This window comes from Bos mutus, chromosome 2 (genome assembly GCF_027580195.1).
Source record: "Bos mutus isolate GX-2022 chromosome 2, NWIPB_WYAK_1.1, whole genome shotgun sequence".
Lineage (NCBI taxonomy): Eukaryota > Metazoa > Chordata > Mammalia > Artiodactyla > Bovidae > Bos > Bos mutus.
The window spans coordinates 68,262,430-68,288,309 of NC_091618.1; the positions used below are offsets into that span (position 1 = coordinate 68,262,430).

General features: G+C 36.0%; 1 protein-coding gene across 1 annotated transcript in view; it reads right to left on the bottom strand.

Annotated features, from left to right (window-relative positions):
- The window catches only part of DPP10 (dipeptidyl peptidase like 10), an 800,722-nt gene that overhangs the window by 164,035 nt on the left and 610,807 nt on the right, over positions 1 to 25,880 (bottom strand). Inside the window, exons 6-7 of the mRNA XM_005898074.2 lie at positions 7,846 to 7,898; positions 7,664 to 7,745 (exon numbers count right to left, since the gene is read on the bottom strand). Of these exons, the coding sequence (XP_005898136.1) occupies positions 7,664 to 7,745; positions 7,846 to 7,898 (135 nt within the window). The remainder of the gene's footprint in view (positions 1 to 7,663; positions 7,746 to 7,845; positions 7,899 to 25,880) is intronic.

Sequence of the window (25,880 nt, forward strand, 5' to 3'; positions counted from 1 at the left end):
TTTAAACCAAGAAGGATTAAGGTCAACTCTAAAGTCAATAAAATAGTTCAAAATGTTTATTAATTAAAATGTAAGCAAGTTACGCCAAAGAAATTGAAACCGTTCTAGAAAAACACTGGGCTGGAAGAAGCACAAGCTGGAATTAAGATTGCCAGAAGAAATATTAATAACCTCAGATATGCAGATGACACCACCCTTATGGCAGAATGTGAAGAGGAACTAAAAAGCCTCTTGATGAGAGTGAGAGAAGAGAGTGAAAAAGTTGGCTTTAAACTCAACATTCAGAAAATGAAGATCATGGCATCTGGTCCCATCATTTCATGGGAAATAGATGGGGAAACAGTGGAAACAGTGTCAGACTTTATTTTCTGGGACTCCAAAATCACTGCAGATGGTGACTGCAGCCATGAAATTAAAAGACGCTTACTCCTTGGAAGGAAAGTTATGACCAACCTAGATAGCACATTGAAAAGCAGAGGCATTACTTTGCCAACAAAGGTCCATCTAGTCAAGGCGATGGTTTTTCCAGTGGTCATGTATGGATGTGAGAGTTGGGCTGTGAAGAAAGCTGAGCACTGAAGAATTGATGCTTTTGAACTGTGGTGTTGGAGAAGACTCTTGAGAGTCCCTTGGACTGCAAGGAGATCCAACCAGTCCATTCTGAAGGAGATCAGCCCTGGGTGTTCTTTGGAAGGAATGATGCTAAAGCTGAAACTCCAGTACTTTGGCCACCTCATGTGAAGAGTTGACTCATTGGAAAAGACTCTGATGCTGGGAGGGATTGGGGGCAGAAGGAGAAGGGGACAACAGAGGATAAGATGGCTGGATGGCATCACCGACTCAATGGACATGAGTTTGGGTGAACTCCGGGAGATGGTGATGGACAGGGAGGCCTGGCGTGCTGCAATTCATGGGGTCACAAAGAGTCGGATACAACTGAGCAACTGAACTGAGAGGCAAAGAACCCTTGTTAATCACTTAAGATTTTAGTACAATTTTAAGGTAAATATCTAGTAGGTAAAAACACAGGTGATAGAAAATTTGACAGTTTTGTACTTATATTTAGAAGGGCTTCCTTGGTGGCTCAGTGGTAAACTATCTACCTGCCCTATCTGAAAGATCCCCTGGAAAAGGAAATGGCAACCCACTCTAGGATTCTTGTCTGGGAAATCCCATGGACACAGGAGCCTGGCAGCCTACGGTCTATGGGGTTGCAAAGAATCAGACACTACTCAGCAACTAACCAACAGCAACAGTTTGTATATGGAGAATTACCTAAACATTATGTTTTTCAGAAATATATATAATAAAGTGCAGAAATGTGATTTCTTTAAATACCTAAGTTGTGATAAATTAACACACTGAATATGTTTAAAGCTTTATGCCACTGAAAGAACAGGTATGGTGATTATTGTACCCTAAATAGACTGAAAGAAATACTAGCAGTATCTAACAAAGAATCTATCTTATGCTGTGTTCTTATCACATGAAAAAGTAGAGAGCAGTAAAAATCTTTTGGAGGTGATAGATATGTTTACATTGTTTATGGTGGTGATGCTTTCATGGTGTTTACTTATTTTCATCTCATCAATTTTTATACATTAAATATGTACAGTCTTTTGTATGTATTCAATGCAAAGTACAGCCTTTAGTATGCATCAATTTTTATTTATATTCAATAAAGTGGCTTAAATAAATTAGGAGTCTAAATGAGATTATTTGTAAAATGTAATGAAATACACGTAATTTATGTGTAATAAACACTTTACAGTTTTCATTGTTCAACTGCAAGCAAAGTTTCTCATTTTAAAACTTGATTTATTCATCTCTTAAATATGTTGTTTCTTATCAAATCAGTGCTAGGTTATACTAATGGCCTCTAAACCTAGCTCTCTGCCTTTAGTTACCTACACTCTGTTATAAACTTTCCTGCCAAATGTGTCTTTACATGTATGATATCTTTTCATATTATGCCATTCTCAAAACCTTCTTTGGCATCCCACTATCCATGGAGACAACAGTTAGTCTTTCATTAGTTTCTTATTAAATAAACCTTTTGCCTTGTGCTAAATGATTTTTTATGAAGGAGGAAGAGGGGATGGAAGATGAGGGAAAGACGGAAGAGAGAGAGGACAGAGACATTTAGCATAGTCTTTATTCCATCTGCCCTGGAAATGACTATAGGTCAGTGGTGGAAGATAGCAATGTATATAAATAATATAAAATATTTAAAATTTGAGGTAAAAAAGAAGAATGTTAGACTATTGAGGAGTAAGAAATTCACTTAGATGTAGACATATTGGGGAAAAAATTGTCAAAGAGGATAGAAAGTCTTTGACAAAGAGTTCTGAGGAAAACAATGGGTATAGAAAGGGAAATGTCTTAGAACATAAAGCAGCCCTGTGTCACCCTCTGCAAATTACAGAGTTTAGTTCAGGCAGAGCAAACTCTGTGCTGTGCACTGTGATGAAGTGTCAGGAGTCAGATGATGTGACACCTTAGTCACATCTTGTGAGTCACATCAGTGGCACTCTGTGTCACCTCAGTGACATTTCATAAGCTTGCGGCAGCTGTAAAGGATCTGCATTATTAACCATACCTCTGCAGGTGTGAATTAGAGTGGCTAGCCACTGAAGAAGGGATATTAGAAAATAAGCTGTAAAATGTTTTAGGGTAAAGATGATGAAATTCTGCACTAACTATGTTAATACGTGAAAGGACAAGTGAGAATCAAATGAATAGATATCATTTATTGTGTGCTTACTATGCTGTGATGGCTAATTTTATATGTAAATTTGGATAAGTTTTGGTGTCTCTTTGGTCAAATACTACTCCTGTTGTGAATGTAATTAAAAGGTATGCTTAGCATTTATAATCAGTTCACCTTAACTAAAGAATAATATGATTTGTCCTTTCTAATCAGTTGAAAACCTTAACAGAAAAAACAGGCTTCCTGAAGGAGGACTTCTGCTTCTGTTCTGCAGCTCAAGATTGTGATACTAAATCTTATCAGAGTTTCCAGCTGACCAGACTGCTGCCATAATTGCATGAGTCAAGTTTCCTATCTCTCTTTCTCTGAATACACATACACATACATATGATACATACACATATATACACATATACATGGTTAATACTGTTTTCTGGAAATCAACTTGTGCATATGACCTATCTCATTTAAACTGAGAATAGCTATGATTTTCTTTCATTTTTAAAACAAGCAAGCTTAACGCTTTCAACCTTCCATAAGTCACAAAATAAAAAACAGAATCTGAGGTTGAACTGAGTTTTTTTTTCTAATTCTAGATAGCGTGTTTTAGTCAGTGAAATGTTTTTTCCTTATGTTCAAATTTCATTTGATTTTCAAAATCTTTCAATTCTTATGGTAGAATTATAGGTAAGTATAATTAATTTTTATATATGAATTTGTGTGTGTGTGTCAGTCACTCAATCGTGTCTGACTCTGACTCCATGGACTATAGCCCACCAGGCTCCTCTGTCCAAGGGATTCTCCAGGCAAGAGCACTGGAGTGGGTTGCCATTTCCTTCTCCATTATATGAATTTAGAAGAATTCATATAATTATAGGAACTATATGAATTTTCAAAATGTTTTACAATGAGTGATTTTAACTTTCATATGATGAAGCTATTTTGAAAAGAAAAAGGCTAAATCATCTTAAACCAGAATTTTTTTCAAATGAATGACTAATATACCTTTTCCTGTTTCAGGATCTATTATTTCCTTCTATAATACATTTGCTACAAGTAAAGTAATGTACTCACTGCCTTTTATAAATAATACATGTTGTATTGTGTCAGATTCTTTCCTCATGTAGTTAGATCCATCGAAGTTGTTTTCCCCTACACCTAGTGCTACTAAAAAATTCTACATCGTTTAAATTCTAATTAAGACTTTCTTTATCTATGAATTATGCCTAACCTCTTTCCTTTCTTCTTTATAGCCAGGAGTTTATTTTACAGCAAATACAATTTGAAACTGAGAATTAAAGATGAAAAATGAATTGTCCTTAGTTTATAAACACTATAAGACTCATTTAAATAAATTGCAATGGCTCATCTTTGAGAAATCATATTGAAGAGTTTGCTAATGGCTTCAAATATTGACAAAGCCTGTCATTCACATGAAATGGACCAATAGCTATTTGTAGAGATAACTCTTTAATGATAATGCATTGAATTTATGTTTACTTGCACAAAACATAACCTCAATAAGAGTGGAATTCACTGCAAACTTTCCCAAATGACTGAAAAATGCCATTACACAGAACTTAACCTCATTTCTTCACAAATTTAGTGACATAAAAAGTCCTAAAGCAGTTAAAATTCAAGTAACAAAGTTTTTTTTTTTATCTTTTAAAAACAATTAAATCTAACACCTCTAAAATCCTATATGCTTGATTGATACTTATTAAACATGATAGCATTATTAGTAAAGCATTGCTATTGTCAGCACTTTACAGATAAGGAGACTAAGGCATATGGAGATTAAGTAACAGTCTCAAAGATGATGTATGAGGATTCAATCACCTGCAAAATAACTCCCTTGAGAAGATCTATGCTTTTTATAAACTTTTAGCACTTTTATGATTGTTTCAAATATGTTAAAGAATAATGAATCAATAGCAAATATGAATCATTAGAGAAAATGCATGCAACTAATACTACTTCATTGAGAGTATGAAACTATTATTTTGTCATAAACTTTGGCACAGAATTTTTCTCCTCTCAGACTTGTAGAACAAGAGTCATTTATAGATTTGTCCCAAGGACTCTCTAGTGCCACAAACATGAGGTTAACTTGGGTTTCTGTGTTCTGACATTTTGTGTGTTTAGAATCTGCTTCTGCCCTATGAACCAGCTCTCTTGTCAGCAGCAGAGGAAAGTGAGTAAGACTATAGAACTGCCCACTTCACCACTGCCGATAAACACATTGATTCTTGCCTTCTCTGAATCAGACCTGCACCTTTATATCTGGCATATTCTGTGCATTTTCTGCTGCCAGCTTTTAGGAATATCATAATGGAATGGATCTAGAGACAGTCTTACATAGGAATATAAACACACTGTTTTAAATGTTTCTAAAATAGACCCATGATAAAGACAAACACACTGCTTATAATCTATGGTATTAGAATTGTCAGGTAGTTAGAATAGAAAAAAATAGAGTCCAAGATAGCAGAACAACGCAGGTTGGGGGTGCCTACAAAAGAGGAAGTCGAGGACCTGAGTGAGAACCTCTGGTCCTGGGCATAAACAATCTGGTGAATACTTGAACCACCACCTATTTTTCACAGGATGTAACCCACCAGGCTTCACAGGGAGGAGACAGAAACGATAAAAAGGGAAGCCAAGAGGAATCAGGACCGCTTTAGGGGTTGCCCTGCACTTGCATCTTGGAAAGCCACTGCCCTTTGCCCCTGCCTGCTTCCCACCTGAGCTGTAACCAAGCTGTAACTATAACTAGTTTGTTGTTATTAATATGGTCTTCTGCCTTCTGTTTCATTGTTAAAAAGATCTGGAATGACAGACCACTTGTAGCTCAAACAAGCAGGATTTTGTTAAATATTACTTAGTATCTGAAGATCTTTTGATCAGACATCCATAAGTGACCTCTCCCATTCAGGAGTTGTTTCACTTGGTGTCTAATAAAAATAGTTTGCCCCCAAGTTTTAAAGCATCTTTTATCAAGTTTGCAATGACTGCAAGGTTTTGAAGGCAGGGAGGCCAGCCTCAGGTGGTTGGGTGGAGCCTCTTGGACAAGTATGCCAGTGACTGGGGTTCAGGTCCCAACCTCTAAGTTAACATTCCCAAATCTATGTCTTCCTTCTTATGGACATATAGATGGAATGCTTTCTCTAGGTCTGGCACCCTCAAAGCAGGTGCCTGGATTAAGACCTGTTTTAGTGTAACCTCTGCCTTCTTTTGAGGAGGACAGAAACACAGCAGTATTTTTTTCATTTTTAAATTACTACTTATTGTTTTTAAAATAATTTAATCAACCATTTAGAGTGGATATGACAATGAATACACTGTTACATAGGATTTCTTTATAAAATACAACCATAAAGCTGCTTAAGCAGCTTCAAGTCTAACGTCTGGCAAATTTGCACGTATTTCTCTCATTGTTATTGACAAACTTTTGTTTTAAAAAGTCTTAAAAACTTAATTATGTATTAAGATAGACCTAATAGGCACATATAAAACATTGTACTTCCCACATGGAAAACGTCTGTAAAAGTTTATGTTAAGCCATTAATCAATTCTTATTATTTCCAAAGTCAGTATTACAGAGACCTGCTTTTGAACTTTAGAAATCAATTTCAAATCCAAGTTCATAGTTTTGTAAATTCGAAAACAAACATCAAAATAACCCATCAGAAGTAAGACCATATGATCTATTTTCTACATATTCAAACCAAATTAGTATAAAAATATCACTATCAAACTTGAATGAATATTAAGCAAAATTTAGAGAAAATTCTAGTCTTCAGTTATTTTTTACAAAAGAAAAAGGAAACACTAACATTATACTAGGAAGGATAAAATCAATTCAATATTTGGCTTTTTGACAAGACAAATGTGAACTTTATAAATATCAACCAAAGCTGACCGTGAAAAAAGAGGGAACAGAACCTACAAATAATATTAGAAAACACAAAAAAATAAATACAGAAACAAATGTAAAGCTTAAAAAAAACAGAGAAGTTAAATGTATTATGATAAAAATTTGAAAATTTAGGTGAAATGGAATTTTATAAATGCATAGATTACCAAAACCTTAATCTTACAGTCATAAAAAAATAATTTTAAAAAAATCTTTCCACAAAAAAAGAAACTATCACACCATAACTAGACACATCTGTAGGTTAGCTAGTGCAAAAAGATTTTAATAAAATAAAAAGTATAGAAATTGGAATAAAGAAGCAATAATGTCATTATTAACAAAAAATATGACAGCCTGGAAAAACTAGATATTGATGAGGATACGGAACAAGGAATTCTCACATTGTTGCTACTAGGCATATAAATACACAAAAAACTTAGAAATCAGTTTGGCCATGTGTACTACTTTTGACCATGTTCAAGCCATGCACACAAGCAATACCACTTTCTGAGCAGTCTGCCCTTACAGTCTATATCCAGGCCTGCATGAGACATGTACAAGAATATCATGAAGCTCAAATTGCTTTTACATCAATCATTCTCTTTTTGAACTTGTGATAATTTCAAAATTATTTCAAATTATGATGATGAAAAAACCTTTTCTTAAGAGAACACTCAAGTGTAGATTTCTATCTTAAATTTTGCTCTGAATTTTGCTTTAAGAATAAATAAAACATGATGTAACTGGAATTTTGCAGAACTGGCCTTCATATTCTTGGATCTCTTCTGGGTTTCATGATCAACTAGCAGTGTAATCACACATTACTTTATAAATTTTTACTATTTAATTAATTGACAACATAATATTGGTACTGTTTGATATATTCTTAAATTGGAGTATTAGATACAAGATATTAAAGTAAATGGAAAACATCCATATAATAGGACAACTTTTACAAGACATTGATTGCCTTCTATAGGCATTTCCCATAGGGCCCTGGCTGACAGTGTTTGGTGCATATTAATGCCTGTACTTACCAGCTGCTGCCCTTGGACACCCCAGGCTGCGTACTGCAGGACAGAGTCCTCTACTTCTGGAGGATTTAACTCCCAAACTTCCCTTGAAAAAAGGTAAATATTTTTATATGAACAAATTGACACCTACACCTACAGTTCAGTTGGACAGTTGCTCACGGAAACCAGATGATCAAAGAACTTACCTAGTGTGTATATTGTAGATCACATACGAAGCAGTATACGAATAATGAAAAATCTGAAACAAAAAGAAGAGTTATAGTTTGGAGTAAAGAGTCTATTTTAATGAGTATATATATGTTTTTTACTAAATTCTGGAAATGCAAAATTGGTTTTAGAGAGAATTCAAAATGTGATTCTTCATTACCTATAAAATAAAGTTCAAACCTTATTCAAGTTTGAATATCGAAACATTGACACTCCAGTGTTTTGGTATTTGTATTCTACATGGTTTTCCACTCTTATCATCCACTACTTCTCTTCACCTAGTCTATACCTCAGCTATATTAGATAAATTTCTTCTGTATATTCTGAATATCTATTTTTTTAAATTTATTTTTTTAGGATATCCTAACTTCACTCAGATGAAAAATTTTCCTCCTTCCATTACAGCCTATCTATCTAGAGAATTTCTCTCTCTCAAAGTTTACTTTTGACTCTTAGGACATTTCACACCTTGTAGCATAAGTTAGATAAGATTTTAAGTGCTTGTTTCCTTTTCCCACTGGAATCAGGTCTGGGTGTGTATTACCTTGGCATCTGCCATATTACCTTATATGGTATCATATTTGCCTGCAACATGCATGCAATCAATATTTGTTGAATAATGATTCTGATGGGGAAAAATCTCTTGCAAATGGAAGTGCTTGTGGAGACAAAATGGGATAATACCCCAAGCACTTCATAGAAATATCTGAAAATTATATGTTAAATAATTGGTTGCAAGTATGTATCTTCAAGAGACATCTTATATCATCTAATAAAGAGTCCTGTTTCTTTCTAAAGGGCATCCTCCAAAGGATCACAGCTTCCGTGTTGAGGTGACATTAAGGACCATAGTGGATGATGCAAAGATATCCGTAAATGTTGGTTCTTACTAATTAAAGATGATGAAATAATGGAATACAGAGAAAATGAGGAAAATTGTAAAAGATAGGTTAGGGAGAGAGATGATAAGTTGTGACATTTTAATGAAATTATATTTTTCTAAGCTATATGGATCCAGTGAAGAAACTTTTTTCCACTTAACTATATTGTTATATTATTATTTACATGATTCATAGAGCTTATATTGATACTTTCACTTTTCAGCATGTAATTATAAAAACTTCTCTTATCCTATAGTTGATGTACATTGCACAAATATAATACTGTCAATTAAAACTCCTCAGAAGTCAAATTATTATTTCTTCTCACTACAATAATAACTTCAATTAAACATGACTGGCCACATATTTGGTAAATAAATACTAGTGTTCATTCTGTGCATTGAAATTACAATCCTCCCACAATTTGTTGTATTACTGTGTTTCATAATGAAGTGTTTCCTCCATTTCTTTTGGAATAACTATTAAACCTGAGATCACCTTTACTATAGAGTCATTGAAGTGAAAAATATTTTTCCTGGTGTCTATTTTGGCATTCATATTGTGTTCTATAAAATTCCATATTTGACTACAAATTTTAAATCTTGAATTTACTACTATAGCTGATAAAGAGGTGAGAACTGTGACCACTTCTATATTTTGTTTTCCCATCTCAGAAAGTTCTGTTGCCAAAGTAAACTGCCAAGTCATTAAGTGGTCTTCAAATCAGACAAATGTTTCAATGATGTTATGGGCAGAAACAAACTATTCATTCCATTTGTTAATCTACCTAATGCACTCTCCTATGAATTCTAGGTTCATATCCCTCTTAACAAAGAGTTCCTGTTCACTACTGTTTTAGTCAAAGCAAGCCAAAATAATCACTGACACAAAACTGGATGAATATAATAATTGAATGTTGGTCTCTTTCTATCATATTTATATGACATAGAGCTATAGAGGTTACGGGCTCTTCTCAGTGTATGAATCCTAAGAACTTAGATGTCTTTCCAATGATGAGATTTAGAGAGAAAAATATATAAATTCACTTTCTGCTTTGTAGTTCTTAGCTTGATACAGCATTTGTTTCTCTCAGCTGGTATGTTGAAATGGAAGATCATAATAAAGAATTTAACCCTCGCAGATGCAGAGACCTAACTAGCATTTGCCAGAGGAAGGAGGATCAGAGGATGAGGAAAACAGGTGAGAGGGATTAAAAGGTACAAACAACAAGTTATAAAATAAATAAGTCACAAGTATAGTTAATAATATTGTATATGCATAAACTATAAAAATATTGAATCACTATGTTGTACACCTGAAAGTGAAAGTCACTCAGTCTTGTCTGACTCTTTACAACCGCACGGATTCTCCAGGTCAAAATACTGGAGTGGGTGGCCTTTTCCCTCTCCAGGAGATCTTCCCAACCCAGGGATTGAACCCAGGTCTCCCACACTGCAGGCGGATTCTTCATCAGCTGAGCCACAAGGGAAGCCCTGTACACCTGAAGCTAATATAATATTGCAAGTGAACTATACTTTAATTTTTAAAAAAAGTTAACCCTACCCAACCTGCAAACACATAGCAAACATATCATAGAGATTGAGCCTCAACTATAGGTTCCCTAAAAAGCCAATAGTTTGCAGTTTACAGGTAATTAGATCCAACCCTTTTCTCCTAGCTTAGAACTCTTTCCACTAAATCCACTATCTGTGATGTGTGTGTGTGTGTGTGTGTGTGCATGTACTCACAGAAGATCTCAAATACTTCTTGTTTTGTAATTTTCCCATAACTAAATTACATTATGTGTCCACCATAAAATATAAATAGTACAAGGTAGGAGATGAACAGGGTTAGAGATAGACATTTCTTTATGTTTGTTTGCATAGTGTTGCAGAGATTTTAAAAGGGGGAATTTTCAAGAAGAAATGAACTTGGTTTTATTGAACATCTATATTAAGGCACATTGGAATAAATTCAGTCTGTGCTAATCTGCATCTCTCTCCTTGAATGGCATTTCTATTCCTTTTTTAAAATTTTATTTATTTTAATTGGAGGCTAATTACTTTACAATATTGGAATCAGCCATGGGTGTACATATGTTCCCCATCCTGAATCCCCCTCCTACCTCCGTCCCCATCCCATCCCTCAGGGTTGTCCCAGTGCACTGGCCCTGAGTGCCCTGTCTCATGCACTGAACTTGGACTGGTGAACTATTTCACATATGGTAATACACATGTTTCCATGCTACTCTCCCAAATCATCCCACCCTCGGCTTCTCCCACCGAGTTCAAAAGTATGTTCTTGACATGTGTGTCTCTTTTGCTGTCTCACATATAGGATCATCGTTACCATCTTTCTAAAAGCCATATATATGTGTTATTATACTGTATTGGTGTTTTTCTTTCTGACTTACTTCACTCTGTATAATAGGCTCCAGTTTCATCCACCTTATTAGAACTGATTCAAATTCATTCTTTTTAATAGCTGAGTAATATTCCATTGTATATATACCACAGTTTTCTTATCCATTCATCTGCCAATGGACATGTAGGTTACTTCCATGGCCTAGCTATTGTAAACAGTGCTGCGATGAACACTGGGGTACACGTGTCTCTTTCAATTCTGGTTTCCTTGGAGTGTATGCCCAGCAGTGGGATTGCGGGGTCATATGGCAGTTGTATTTCCAGTTTTTTCTATTCTTTTTTAACATTCTTCACTTCCTTTTATCATATATATCTCTTCTACATTGGCTATGTAGGTCTTGTTTTATGATGAGAAAATGAAAGTGGAATCCCTAAGGTTAGAAACAGTCTTTTTACTGTAATTATTGGCTGCTGTAAAATAAGGGCCAAATTGAACATCTGATAAGATCCATGGGGACAAAGAAATTTCATGGTCAAAAATCACATATTCAGCTCATCTCTGCAAATGATGCTCCACTGTTTGTTACAGAGTATGAATAGTTATGGCAAAGGTAGTAGGTATGGGGCAAAACTGAGACATACTATGTAAAAATTTGATCAAATATATACTCCTGGAAGCTGGACTTGACATGATATTCAGTCTCCTGATACCAAAAGGTATTGGGAGGTACAGAAAATATCATAGGATCCCACAAACCAATCCGATTCCAATCATCTCTAGGAACTTATACAAGATTACTAAATGTTAATCATCATGAATGGTATAATTGATTATCATTATTGCTGTTATGATCTATAAGTCACCATGAACATTGAATTAGAAAATACTGAATGATTTCTCCTAGGAGAAATACAGGATTAGATTTCTATGAGCCTCTGGTTACATTTTGATCAAATAATCAATACATTTTTAATGTGTTTCTTTTTAACTTGAAAAAGTGGCATCTAACACTGAATATTGTTCATTCATTAACATTGAGCTCATGGCCAATGGTATTATAACTCATGTCTGAATGAAGCTTACCTAACTCATGTTCAGTTCAGTTCAGTCACTCAGTCATGTTCGACTCTTTGCAACCCCATGGACTGCAGCATGCCAGGCCTCCCTGTCCACCACCAACTCCCCGAGTTTACCCAAACTCATCTCCATTGAGTAGGTGATGCCATCCAACCATTTCATCCTCTGTCGTCCCCTTCTCCTCCCACCTGCAATCTTTCCCAGCATCAGGGTATTTTCTAATGAGTCAGCTCTTCACATCAGGTGGTCAAATTATTGGAGTTTCAGCTTCAACATTAGTCCTTCCAATGAATATTCAGGACTAGTTCCCATTATAATTTGGATCTCCTTGCAGTCCAAGGGACTCTCAAGAGTCTTCTCCAACATCTCAGTTCAAAAGTATTTTGAATTCTTTGGCGCTCATATTTCTTTATAGTCCAACTCTCATCCATATATGACCACTGGAAAAACCATAGCCTTGGCTAGATGGACCTTTGTTGGCAAAGTAATGTCTATGCTTTTTAATATGCTGTCTAGGTTGGTCACAGCTTTTCTTCCAAGGAGCAAGCATCTTTTAATCTCATGGCTGCAGTCACCATCTGCAGTGATTTTGGAGCCCAAAAAATAATGTCTGCCACTATTTCCACTGTTTCCCCATCTATTTGCCATGAAGTGATGGGACTGGATGCCATGATCTTCGTTTTCTGAATGTTGAGCTTTAAGCCAACGTTTTCACTCTCCTCTTTCACTTTCATCAAGAGGCTCTTTAGTTCTTCTTCACTTTCTCCTATAAGGGTGGTATCATCTGCATATCTGAGGTTATTGATATTTTTCCCGGCAATCTTGATTCCAGCTTGTGCTTCATCCAGCCCAGAATTTCTCATGGTGTTCTCTGCATATAAGTTAAATGAGCAGGGTGACAATATACAGCCTTGAGGTACTCCTATCCCTATTTGGAACCAGTCTGTTGTTCCATGTCCAGTTCTAACTGTTGCTTCTTCACCTGCATACAAATTTCTCAAGAGGCAGGTCAAGTGGTCTGGCATTCCCATCTCTTTCAGAATTTTCCATAGTTTACTGTGATCCACACAGTCAAAGGCTTTGGCATAGTCAATAAAGCAGAAATACTATTTGATGTTTTTCTGGAACTCTTTTGCTTTTTTGATGATCCAGAGGATGTTGACAATTTGATTTCTGGTCCCTCTGCCTTTTCTAAAACCAGCTTGAACATCTGGAAGTTCATGGTTCATGTATTGCTGAAGCCTGGCTTGCAGAATTTTGAGCATTACTTAATAGCCTGTGAAATGAGTGTAATTGTGCGGTAGTTTGAGTATTCTTTGGCATTGCCTTTCTTTGGGATTGGAATGAAAACTGACCTTTTCCAGTCCTGTGGCCACTGCTGAATTTTCCAGATTTGCTGGCATATTGAGTGCAGCCCTTTCACAGTATCATCTTTCAGGATTTGAAATAGCTCAACTGCAATTCGATCACCTCCACCAGCTTTGTTCATAGTGATGCTTTCTAAGGCCCACTTGACTTCACATTCCAGGATGTCTGGCTCTACGTGAGTGATCACACCATTGTGATTATTTAGGGTCACGAAGATCTTTTTTGTTCAGTCCTAACTCATGTAATTTCTCTTTAAAACACATCATAGCCTACTGGTACCTGGTAACACTGGACTGCACTTCAGCTCTATGCTTGGGAGCCCTTTAAACAGTAAAATCATGGAAAAAAAAAAAAACAAACACAAACACATGAAAAAATAGCCCTAAAAAACCCTCAAAAGGACACTAATTTACAGTATGAAAGCTGGAAAACGAAGGCATTGCATCATCTTCTTTGATCTCACCTGGGAAAGCGCACACCAGGCATCACAAATGTTCTCCTGTTCAGCACTTGTCTTGAATGACTGAGAATGTGCAGCAAATATGGATCCTGAAGTTACAAATTGAATTTAGAAAATAGGCATATTTGCAATTCCAGAATCCTTAAATATAGAAGACCAACTATACACATAACATAGATATAGGATGAGATATTACTAGAAGAAATAAGGTAAAATAGCAGTCATATTTAAGGCTTGCCAGAACACAAAAGGGCTTCCCAGGTGGCTCAATAGGTGAAGAATCTGTCTGCAATGCAGGAGACATGGGTTTGATCCTGAGTTAGGAAGATGCCCTGGAGAAGGAAATGGCAACCCACTTCAACAATCTGGCCTGGAAAATACTATGGACAAAGAAGCCTGGAGGGCTATAGTTCATAGGGATGCAAAGAGTCATATATGACTGAAGCGACTGAGCACTTACTCATGCATGCAGAACACAATAAATGTATAAAAGTTATCCAGGGTAGAGTTCATGCTCTACATGAAGTAAATGAATACTAGCTACATCCATTCAGTTATCAAATGTCTAGTACACAATCTCTTTGACACAGTTTTGCACTCGGCAGCATTTTAAAAAATGATTATGGTGATAAAAACCATTTTTAAAAAGAATGAAATACAAAGGAGTATTAGTTGACAATTTTTATTTCCTCTGGAAACAGTGTCAGACTTTATTTTTTGGACTCCAAATTCACTGCAGATGGTGACTGCAGCCATGAAATTAAAAGACGCTTACTACTTGGAAGGAAAGTTATAACCAACCTAGATAACATGTTCAAAAGCAGAGACATTACTTTGCCAACAAAGGTTCATCTAGTCAAGGCTATGGTTTTTCCTGTGGTCATGTATGGATGTGAGAGTTGGACTGTGAAGAAGGCTGAGCGCCGAAGAATTGATGCTTTTGAACTGTGGTGTTGGAGAAGACTCTTGAGAGTCCCTTGGACTGCAAGTAGATCCAACTAGTCCATTCTAAAGGAGATCAGCCCTGGGATTTCTTTGGAAGGAATGATGCTAAAGCTGAAACTCCAGTACTTTGGCCACTTCATGCGAAGAGTTGACTCATTGGAAAAGACTCTGATGCTGGGAGGGATCAGGGGCAAGAAGAGAAGGGGACAACAGAGGATGAGATGGCTGGACGGCATCACTGACTCAATGGACATGAGTCTGGGTGAACTCCGGGAGTTGGTGATGGACAGGGAGGCCTGGCGTGCTGCGATTCATGGGGTCACAAAGAGTCGGACATGACTGAGCTACTGATCTGATCTGATATTTGTTGGTCAATTTATAAACATGTGTTGAATACTTATTATATGCAAGCACATAAATCAAGTACCTTGCCAAATGCAAAACCTATAATATGATCCCTGCCCACAACTCATTCATTTGCAGTGGCAAAGTTAGGAAACATATTAGCATAAGGGCATCTAGTTGCAGGTCTTGGTTAAATTAGGACTTGCAAATTATAAACCATAAGCTTTCCAAAAAGCAGTTAGTAATCTGTTTCAAGATGCAATCATAAAGAAGATAACGGCTGAGTTAGGCATAGAAGGGACTAATATAATTATTGAATTGAAGACTTACTATATACTGGATACTGCCGAGCACTATACATATATTATTTATGTTAAATCAACCTCAGGAAGTAGAAAGTGTAATTCATAATTCATATGACAGGCTCTGGAAGCATTGAAAGTTTAAGTAAGAGACAGAGCCACAATTTGCACCTACATCTGTCCGATTACAACTCATATTATGACTTAATCTCTCTGTACACTCTCTCAGGGACCTGGGACAGGAAGCATGACTCCAGCTTTGCAAAAGATTTATTTCTGAAAGACCTTTTAAGGCACCACCCAAAGATTTATGGACAAGAGTAGGCATGAATTAATTGTGATTATCACAGTTAACAGGGATTTCTTTGAAAGATGATCTAATATATCAGATTAAAAATGTAAATCCCCTTCTCTTTTAGCTGTTTTTCAGATTTTTTTCTTGGAATATCAGTTATTACTTAAGACATCTATGGAGATTCATGTTAAAGAGAGTTACATTTACAAGAAAAAAAGAAAGGGTGCTTTAGTAATTTATGCTTAAGTAGAGGCTTAAATCTCTAGGTACCAAACCTCTGCACCGCAGTTAAACTGCCGAACTGGAATAAATAGCATGCATTTTCATGGCCTTGAGAATATTTAAAATAGGACTATGGATTTGCCATTAAATCAGACAGTTAGGAAAACTAAAGTGTGAGGAAGTAAGTCTCTCAATAAATAATATTAATACTTGTGAAAAATGGCAGTGAGAGAAAAGACCATGTAGGCAACAAAGTGTTTGTTTCTCTTGGAAATAAATGGTATGATGCGAAGTTTGTTCTAGGATAATAACTTTAGCAATGAGTAAGGAGTGGCTCTGTTGTTGGAAATTTTATCTTTATTATTCAATGAAAAAACAGACCATCAGGTAGGAAACTCTAGTGGGGTAATTAGGGTTCACAAAATTACAAGATGCAGTTCTACAAAAATTGTTTTAAGACACTGTATTAAAAAAAAACAACAACTGTGAACATTGTGAACAGCAAGTACTAGTAGAAAAAGAAAATAAATATGGGAGGGTATTAAAGGTCTAAGTAATATTTGTCATATTTTAGTCTCCTTTCCTTAGTCCTTAGGATTGACATGAACACTCTGTGAAAGTGAAAGTTGCTCAGTTGTGTCCCACTCTTTGTGACCCCATGGACTGTAGCCTCCCAGGCTCCTCTGTTCATGGAATTCTCCAGGCCGTAATACTAGAGTGGATAGCCAGTCCTCTTCTCCAGGGGATGTTTGAAAGCCAGGGATTGAATCTAGGTCTCCCTTATCGCTGGCAGATTCTTTACCATCTCAACAACCAGGGAAGCCCATATACCACAGGAAACTCTACTCAATAATCTGTAATGACCTATATTGGAAAAAGACTCTAAAAAAGAGTGGATATATGTATATGCATAACTGATTCACTTTGCTGTATAGCAGAAACTAACAACACTGTAAATCAACTACATGCCAATAAAAATTAATTTTAAAAAACTTATATGTATTGATAAGATCATTACTGACAGGTTTTACCACCTATGTCAGTGCTTCTTGGGATGAGCACACCCTAGATTTCCCTACTTTGAGATTTTCACTGATGTCATACCCTTGATCCTCAATCTGAAAGTGGATAAAAATGTTTTCTGGGATTCACAGGTGGCTCAGTGGTTAAACAATCCACTGGTGAATGCGGAAGATGCAAGTTCAATCCCTGTGTCAGGCAGATTCCCTGGAAGAGGAAATGGCAACCCTCTCCAGTATCCTTGCCTGGAGAATTGTATGGACAGAGGAGCCTGGTGGGCTACATTCCATGGGGTCACAAAGAGTTGGACATAACTGAGCATGCACCTGCAAAAAAAAAAACAACAAACTTTTTTTCCTGTGTTTTATCCTATAAGAAATACAAAGAATCCTGTATACAAGAAAAAAAAAAAAAAAAACCTCTTCCTCCTCCGAGGTAAACAAGTTAAAACCATGATTGGAACCAAAATCTTATACATTCCACACAGGCAAGCATGTTTTAAAGTGTTACCACATAAAAGAATCATGTAAGATTCTTTCATTGTATTACCTTTACGGGAAGTGGCAGACAGTAAAATATTCAAGAGGGTGAGACTAACATAAATGATGCTAGAGAAGATGAAGTTTAGATGCTGCTTAAATTCAGCATTAATTTTGGCAAAACCTATATAAAATAAAAATAAATTTGCTAATTAAAAAAAGACAATTTCTCACAACCCAATTTAGTCTTTCTGTTAGCCTAAAGGCATCATGATGTCATCATCACGTAGAATATATAGCAATATTTACTCTTTCTTGTTTTATTTGAGTCTAGTAGGCTTCCCATTTGGAGAAGATAGGACATTGGTTTTTTTTTTTTAGTATTCATAGTGTGTTCACTAAGTTGAAATACAGTACAGTCACTGTACTATGAAAATGGACAACCTAATAAAAATACGTAGATAATTAATTTGATTAATAAGAGTAAATTAAATTTTCCTTGGTGGCTCAGATGGTAAAGAATCTGCCTGCAATGCAGGAGACCAAGGTTGGATTCCTGGGTTGGGATCTCCTGGAGAAGGGAATGGCAACCCACTTGCCTGAAGAATATTGCCCAGGCAATATTCTTGCCTGGAGAATACCAAGGACAAAGAAGCCTGGAGGGTTATAGTTCATAGGGTTGAAAAGAGTAGAATATGACTGAAGCAACTGAGCACTCATGCATGCAGAACACAATAAATGTGTAAAAGTTATACAGGGTAGAGTTCATATTCTACATGAAGCAAATGAAAACTAGCTACAAAACTATAGCTAATACTCCAGTATTCTTTCCTGGAGTATCCCATGGACAGAGTAGCCTGGCAGGCTATAGTCCATGGGGTTGCAAAGAATCACACATATGAGTGACTTTCATTTTCAAACATGATTTCATCTAAAACATTTGTTTTGTATAAGAAAATGGATGGCTAATGACTCAAGTCTTTAAAGCAGACAAAAAAAAAAAAAATGACCTGGGTATCATTTTTCAATTTCATATAGGTTTGTTGTGCCCAGGATATAAACCTATGGCTTGCAAAGTAACAGCAACTAGTATGCGAAGAGTATATTTCATTATACAAGATTGCTGAGTGAGAGAAAGAAACCATTTTCTGATATATTTCCTGTTAAAAACATTAACTGTTCATCATAACAATAAGTCCTAGAATTACTCTTATAATTTTATTCATGAGAAGTTGTCTATAATACAAAATTTCATTTCAAAGAAGCTCCCTGGCATCAGTTTTAAATTATTCATATTTAACAGGTAATTTTCACCATAATATACTGCTGACTAAAGTACCAACCTCATTGACAGTGCCACCTTTTGTAATAAAATATTTTCATATACCAGACCTTTCTATATTAATTCATGTGAATAAACTACTTTCAATCCACCTGACATTATACTATTTCCTATGTCCTAATATTAAACACATCTGGTTTGATAACCTGAATAGCACTTAAGGGTCAATTGCTGACAAGTAGTGCAAGCAGGTTTTCAAATTGTATTGTAAAGTGCAAAACTTAAATATCATCGAAATACCCATACACTAGATTTCTCTCAAGCATGTCAGTGAAGAAATAAATCTATTGCAACGGGACTCAGGGAGGCCTGGTGTGCTGCAGTCCATGGGGCTGCAGAGAGTCAGACACAACTTGGCAATTGAATAACAACAACAACAACAATGCAAGAGACAAAAATCTCAAGCTGTTTCCACTTAGTACTGCTGCTTGAAAAACAAGGATTAAAATAATTGATTCAACAATACTTGGAGGTATTTGCAGGCCCTTGTTGATTGAACCAGTATGCAGAATAGGAAGTTAGTAATTTAATTCCCCAGCAACTTGATGAAAAGGTCCTTTCTTTATTTCAATGGAATAAAGTCCTAGCTTGTGTTTACTTGAGCAAGTTATTTAAACTTTTTGCTTTATTCGTTAGGAAAATGGAGAAAGCAAAACATATCCAACCGTTTGCTTTTAAAGAATATATGAAAAATTATAAGGAAACTATTTAGTTATCACATGAGACTAAATCAAAACTCCCATCAAAATCAGGAAAACTCAAAATTATTGCAATTGAAATTTTAAAATATAAGAAACCTCTCACTATCAATCAGGAAAGGAAAACAACCATAAAAATTAATTGTATGTAATTCATACTAGTTACTTTTTATAACACCATAACCCCATAAATAATTGACTCATTTGTTTTGAATAATTGCTAAAATATAAGAGAAAAATTAAAAACATAATTTTAAAGAATATATTTTAATTTATGCAAGTATTTACATGTTAATAGCTATTTAGATTATTAAAATTTTCACATAAGCAAAATATTGAAATTATTTTCATTGGATATTTACACATATTCTTAGGATACGTGACCCAAAGTAAAATTTGTAGGTCAGAAGATTTGCACATTTTACATTTTGCTTCATATTACCAAGTCATTTTCTAGAAAGATTAGAAATAATTTATAATGCTAAGTGCTTTACAAGTATAATAGCTTATCTTTAATACCACAATAAAATAATATTACCCATTGTGCTGATTTAGATTGTTTGAATGGCAAAAATGAAAACAAACATCATTATTAAACTTGCAGCTAGATTATGATTAAGCCTAACTAGCTTGTCATATTGCTTTGTATTTTTCCTAAAGATTTGTATTTATTCATTTGTGACTCACCTATCATTGTCTTTTCAAACAGATTGTTGGTCTTATCCTTGTTGATATCTAAAAGCTCTTTTTATATTACAAATTGAAAATATATTTTCATGCATTCAATAAATATTTTACCCAACTAAAGTTTGCCTTTTCTCTTTGTCTATGTGTATTTTCTAAGTGAAGTGAAGTGAAGTCGCTCAGTCGTGTCCGACTCTTTGCTACCCCATGGACTGTAGCCTACCAGGATCCTCTGTCTATGGGATTTTCCAGGTAAGAATACTGGAGTAGGTTGCCATTTCCTTCTCCACAGGATCTTCCCAACCCAGGGATTGAACCCAGATCTCCCACATTGTGAGCAGACGCTTTACCATCTGAGCCACCAGGGAAGCCCTGGTTATTTTCTAAAGAGAAATGTTAAATCTCTGTGTGATTATTTCTAAGCTATTTACTTTTTCAGATCCTAGTGCTGTGCCAAGAGAAGCTTCATTACCTCAACACTATAGACTTTAAACAGTTATTTTTCTAGTACTTCTAAAATCCATGATATCGTCTATCCACCTAAAATTATTTTTGGTTTAAAGGGTGAAGTATAAATTCATTTCGGAGAAGGCAATGGCACCCCACTCCAGTACTCTTGCCTGGAGAATCCCAGGGATGGAGGAGCCTGGTAGGCTGCTGTCTATGGGGTCACACAGAGTTGGACATGACTGAAGCAACTTAGCAGTAGCATAAATTCAGTTGTTTCCTTCCCCCAATAACCAGGCTGTTCTCCAGTATAACTGATTTGTAATTTATCTTTTTACTTAATGAACATCCTAAATGCCTTCTATAACTGATCTTTTTTTCTGACTAGAATCACTACAATACAACTTTAAAATACATATTTAACAACAAAGGTCCATCTAGTCAAGGCTATAGTTTTTCCAGTGGTCATGTATGGATGTGAGAGTTGGACTGTGAAGAAAGCTGAGCACTGAAGAATTGATGCTTTTGAACTGTGGTGTTGGAGAAGATTCTTGAGAGTCCCTTGGACTGCAAGGAGATCCAACCAGTCCATCCTAAAGGAGATCAGTCCTGGGTGTTCATTGGAAGGACTGATGCTGAAGCTGAAACTGCAATACTTTGGCCACCTCATGCGAAGAGTTGACTCACTGGAAAAGACCCTGATGCTGGGAGGGATTGGGGGTAGGAGGAGAAGGGAATGACAGAGGATGAGATGGCTGGATGGAATCACCGACTCGATGGACACGAGTTTGAGTGAACTCCAGGAGTTGGTGATGGCAGCCTGGCGTGCTGCAATTTATGGGGTAGTAAAGAGTTGGACACAACTGAGTGACTGAACTGAACTAAACATCTGAGAAAGTTAGTTCATTTCACTTTTTTGTAACATACATACACTCTAAATCTTGCCTAAGTACAGGTGTTAATCTGCTGATTAAATTCCAGTTACACTCCTGATTAAATTCCAGTTAAACCAAGAATAGGATTAATTGTTGTCAAATGAAAGGTTATTGTTTCTTACTTTCAAAAAACTTGAGTCCGTTTCTTAAAATATACTTTTATTGGTCATGAGCATAATTTACTTGTTCCTGTTTTAATTTAATATCTTCTATCATCATAAGCTTGCAGAGTAGTATAATATGAAGACTGTGGATTGGGTGTAAAAGTTTGTAGATTGTTTGGTTCAACATTTACTGTGAAAACTTGAACAAGTGACATAACTTTGTCTTTTCATAGTGATAAAAACATCTTCAAGAAGAATCAATGATTTTCTTAAGGATGGGATACAGGATAGAAAGCCCAGAAATAATCCCTCATGCCAATGATCAATTAGTCTATGACAAAGGAGGCAAGAATATACAATGGAGAAAAGACAGTCTCTTAATAAGTGGTGCTAGGAAAACTGAAGAGCTACATGCAAGAGAATGAAATTAGAACATTCTCTAACACCATGTACAAAAATAAAGTCAAAATGAAACAAAGACCTAAATGAAAGGTCATGCACTATAAACTCTTAGAGGAACACAAAAGTAGAACACTCTTTGACATAAATTACAGCACTATCTTTTTGGATCCTTCTCCTAGAGAAATGAGAATAAAAACCAAAATAAACAAATGGGACCTAATTAAACTAAAAAGCTTTTGCACAGCTAAAGAAATCATAAACAATACAAAAAGATAACCCTCATAATGGGAGAAAATATTTGTAAATATATTCTCTGCAAGGGTTTAATCTCCAAAACATCTAGACAATTTATGCAAATCACTGTCAAAGAAACAAACAACTCAATCAAAACAATGGGTGGAAGATCAACATAAATAGAAATTTCTACAAAGAAAACATACAGATGACCCCCAAAAAAACCCATGAAAAGATGCTTGACATCAGTAATTATCAGAAAAATGCAAATCAAAACTACAGTGAGGTATCACCTCACACCAGTCAGAATGGCCATCATCAATAAGTCTACAAACAATAAATGCTGGAGAGGGTATGGAGAAAAAGGAACCCTCCCACACTGTTGAGGGGAATTTAAATTGATACAACTATTATGAAGAATGGTATGAAGGTTCCTTAAAAACCTAAAAACAGAACTAACATATGATCCCGCAATCCCACTCCTGGGCATCTGTGTCCATGCTAAACAGCTTCAGTCGTGTCTGTTTGTGACCCCATGGACTGTGGCCCACCAGGCTTCTCTGTCCATGGGATTCTCCAGGCAAAAACAGTTGAGTGGGTTGCCATTTCCTTCTCCAGGGGATCTTCCCTACCCAGGAATCAAACCCACATCTCTTATGTCTCCTGCATTGGTGAGCAGATTCTTTACCACTAGCATCAACTGGAAAGCCCCTCCTGGGAATATATCCATAGAAAACCATAATCAAAAAAGATACATGCAACCCAATGTTCACTGCAGCACTATCTGAAATAGCCAAGACATGGAAGCAACCTAAATGTTCATCAACAGAGGAATAGATAAAGAAAATGTGTATGTATCTACAATGGAATACTGCTGCTGCTGCTGCTAAGTCGCTTCAGTCGTGTCCGACTCTGTGTGGCCCCATGGACTGCAGCCTACCAGGCTCCTCCGCCCATGGGATTTTCCAGGCAAGAGTACTGGAGTGGAGTGCCATTGCCTTCTCTGACAATGGAATACTACTCAGCCATAAAAAAGAATGAAATGATTTCATTTGCAACAATATGAATGGATCTAGAGATTATCATACTAGATGAATGATAATCAGTATCATTCAATGATAATGAATGATAATCATGAACGATAATCACGAAGTCAGATAAAGACAAATATCATATGATATCACATATGTGGAATCTAATGTTTAAAAATGATACAACTGAATTTATTTACAAAATAGAAACAGACTCACAGATTTTGAAAACGAACTTATGGTTACAAAAGGGAAAAAATAGCAGGCAGGGATAAATAAGGATCTTGGGATTAACATATACATACTACTACATATAAAGTAGATAACCAACAAGGACCTACTGTATAACACAGGAAACTCTACTCAATGTTCTGTATAACCTATATGATTAAAGTATCTGAAAAATAATGTATATATGTATATGTATAGCTGAATCACGGCTGTACAGCTAAGACTAACACAATAATGTTAAGCAACTATACGCCAATAATTTTTCTTTTTTTTAATTAAGGATAAGAAGTTACTGAAAGAGTTAATAGAGAACTCTTTTAAGGGTAAATGTTGTAGGCTGAAAATATTTGAGAATAGTCCTGGAATAAATACATAGGCAGACATCCATAAAAATGAATGTGCTTTTATATGCTGCTTATAAAATTGACTTGAATTCTAAGCTATAAGGAAATACTTATTTTTCAAAAGAAAACAGAACTTGAAACAAAATTGTGACATTAATATCTAAAGGAAGTTGTCACCCCAAGTAGCAAAGATAATGCTCCACTGATTTTCAATATAAAATCGCTCTGATCCCTCTATTTGTAACATTTCTAATGGCATGAAAATCAAATATATGAAGAACTGACTTTCAATCTCAATCTTCATGTATATCCCTCTGGAAAAGTGGCCTATGCCAATTTGATTATTACTAAAAGCAGGACTTTCTCAATTGAACCAACTGAGCCTTCAAAATGATAAATAGATCATTCAGAAACCATCAGGTAGAGCAGGTACCAGAGCCGAAGGATCAAAAATAGACCTTTTATCCCTCTTAGAAACCTATATATTGTATGAACTATAATACTTGCAAGTACATATGATTTATACCCAAAATCTGAAAAGCTAAAGTACGTGGATCTGTTTCCTTTACTTCTGTGCCCAATTTGGTTGACCCCAGAGTCCCAGTGCTGCACTTGGACTCATTAGTGTCTTGACACAGTAAGGCTCCTACAGTAACTCTCTTACAAGCTCCATTCTAAGAGCGTGTTCTTAAGTTCGATCAGTTTGTAAGACCAAAAAAGTTAGCCTGGTACCCAACCAACCCAATTGAGTATATAGTCCTGAACTGTAATACGTTTATAATACTTTTCACACAAAATAATACATTAAAAAAGAAACACACGATACTGGATGCTTGGGGCTAGTGCACTGGGACGAACCAGAGGGATGGTATGGGGAGGGAGGAGGGAGGAGGGTTCAGGATGGGGAACACATGTATACCTGTGGCGGATTCATTTTGATATTTGGCAAAACTAATACAATTATGTAAAGTTTAAAAATAAAATTAAAAAAAAAAGATAGGTAAAAAAATAAAAACGCAATAATAAGGAAAACGTTTTAAATCTTACAGTACAGGACCTTGAAAAGTGCAGTACAACAGCCAGCATACAGGGGCTGGCATTGAGTGAACAGGTAAGAAGAGTTAGTGACTGCAGGAGGAAGAGGATGTGGGAGATGGTAGGGCTGAAAGATCATCAGCAATAGGAGATGGAAGGCAAGCTGCAATTTCACTCACACCCAATGTTTACAGCACACGTTCTGGTTCCTTGATGGATTTAATTCTATCTACCCTCTTGAACAAATGATGCAGTGAAGTCCGGGTAGTAGCACGTTCACATCTTTGAAGGCTTGTACGTATGTAGGAGACTTACTATAATCCAAAGTTTCCTTCCCCTCCCCTCTTAAAAAAAAATGTCTTTTGATTTCAGATATTTTTAAATTGGGGTATAGGTGGCTCAGTGGTAAAAATCCACATGCCAATGCAGGAGACTCAGGAGACATGGGTTCAGTCCCTGGATCTGGAAGATCCCCTTTAGGAGAAGGAAAGGCAACCTACTCCAGTGTTCTTGCTTGAAAAATTCCATGAACAGAGTAGCCTGGTGGACTATAGTCCGTGGGGTTGCCGAGTTGGACACCACTGAGCGACTGAGCACATACACTCACATAGTTGCTTTACAAAGGTTAGTTGGGCTCTGCTGTACAATGAAGTGAGTCAGCTATATGTACACATATACCCCCTCCTTCTGGGATCTCACTCCGACCCCCATCCCACCAAGCTAGGTCACAACAGAGCACTGAGTTCAACTCTTCTGAATCATAAAATC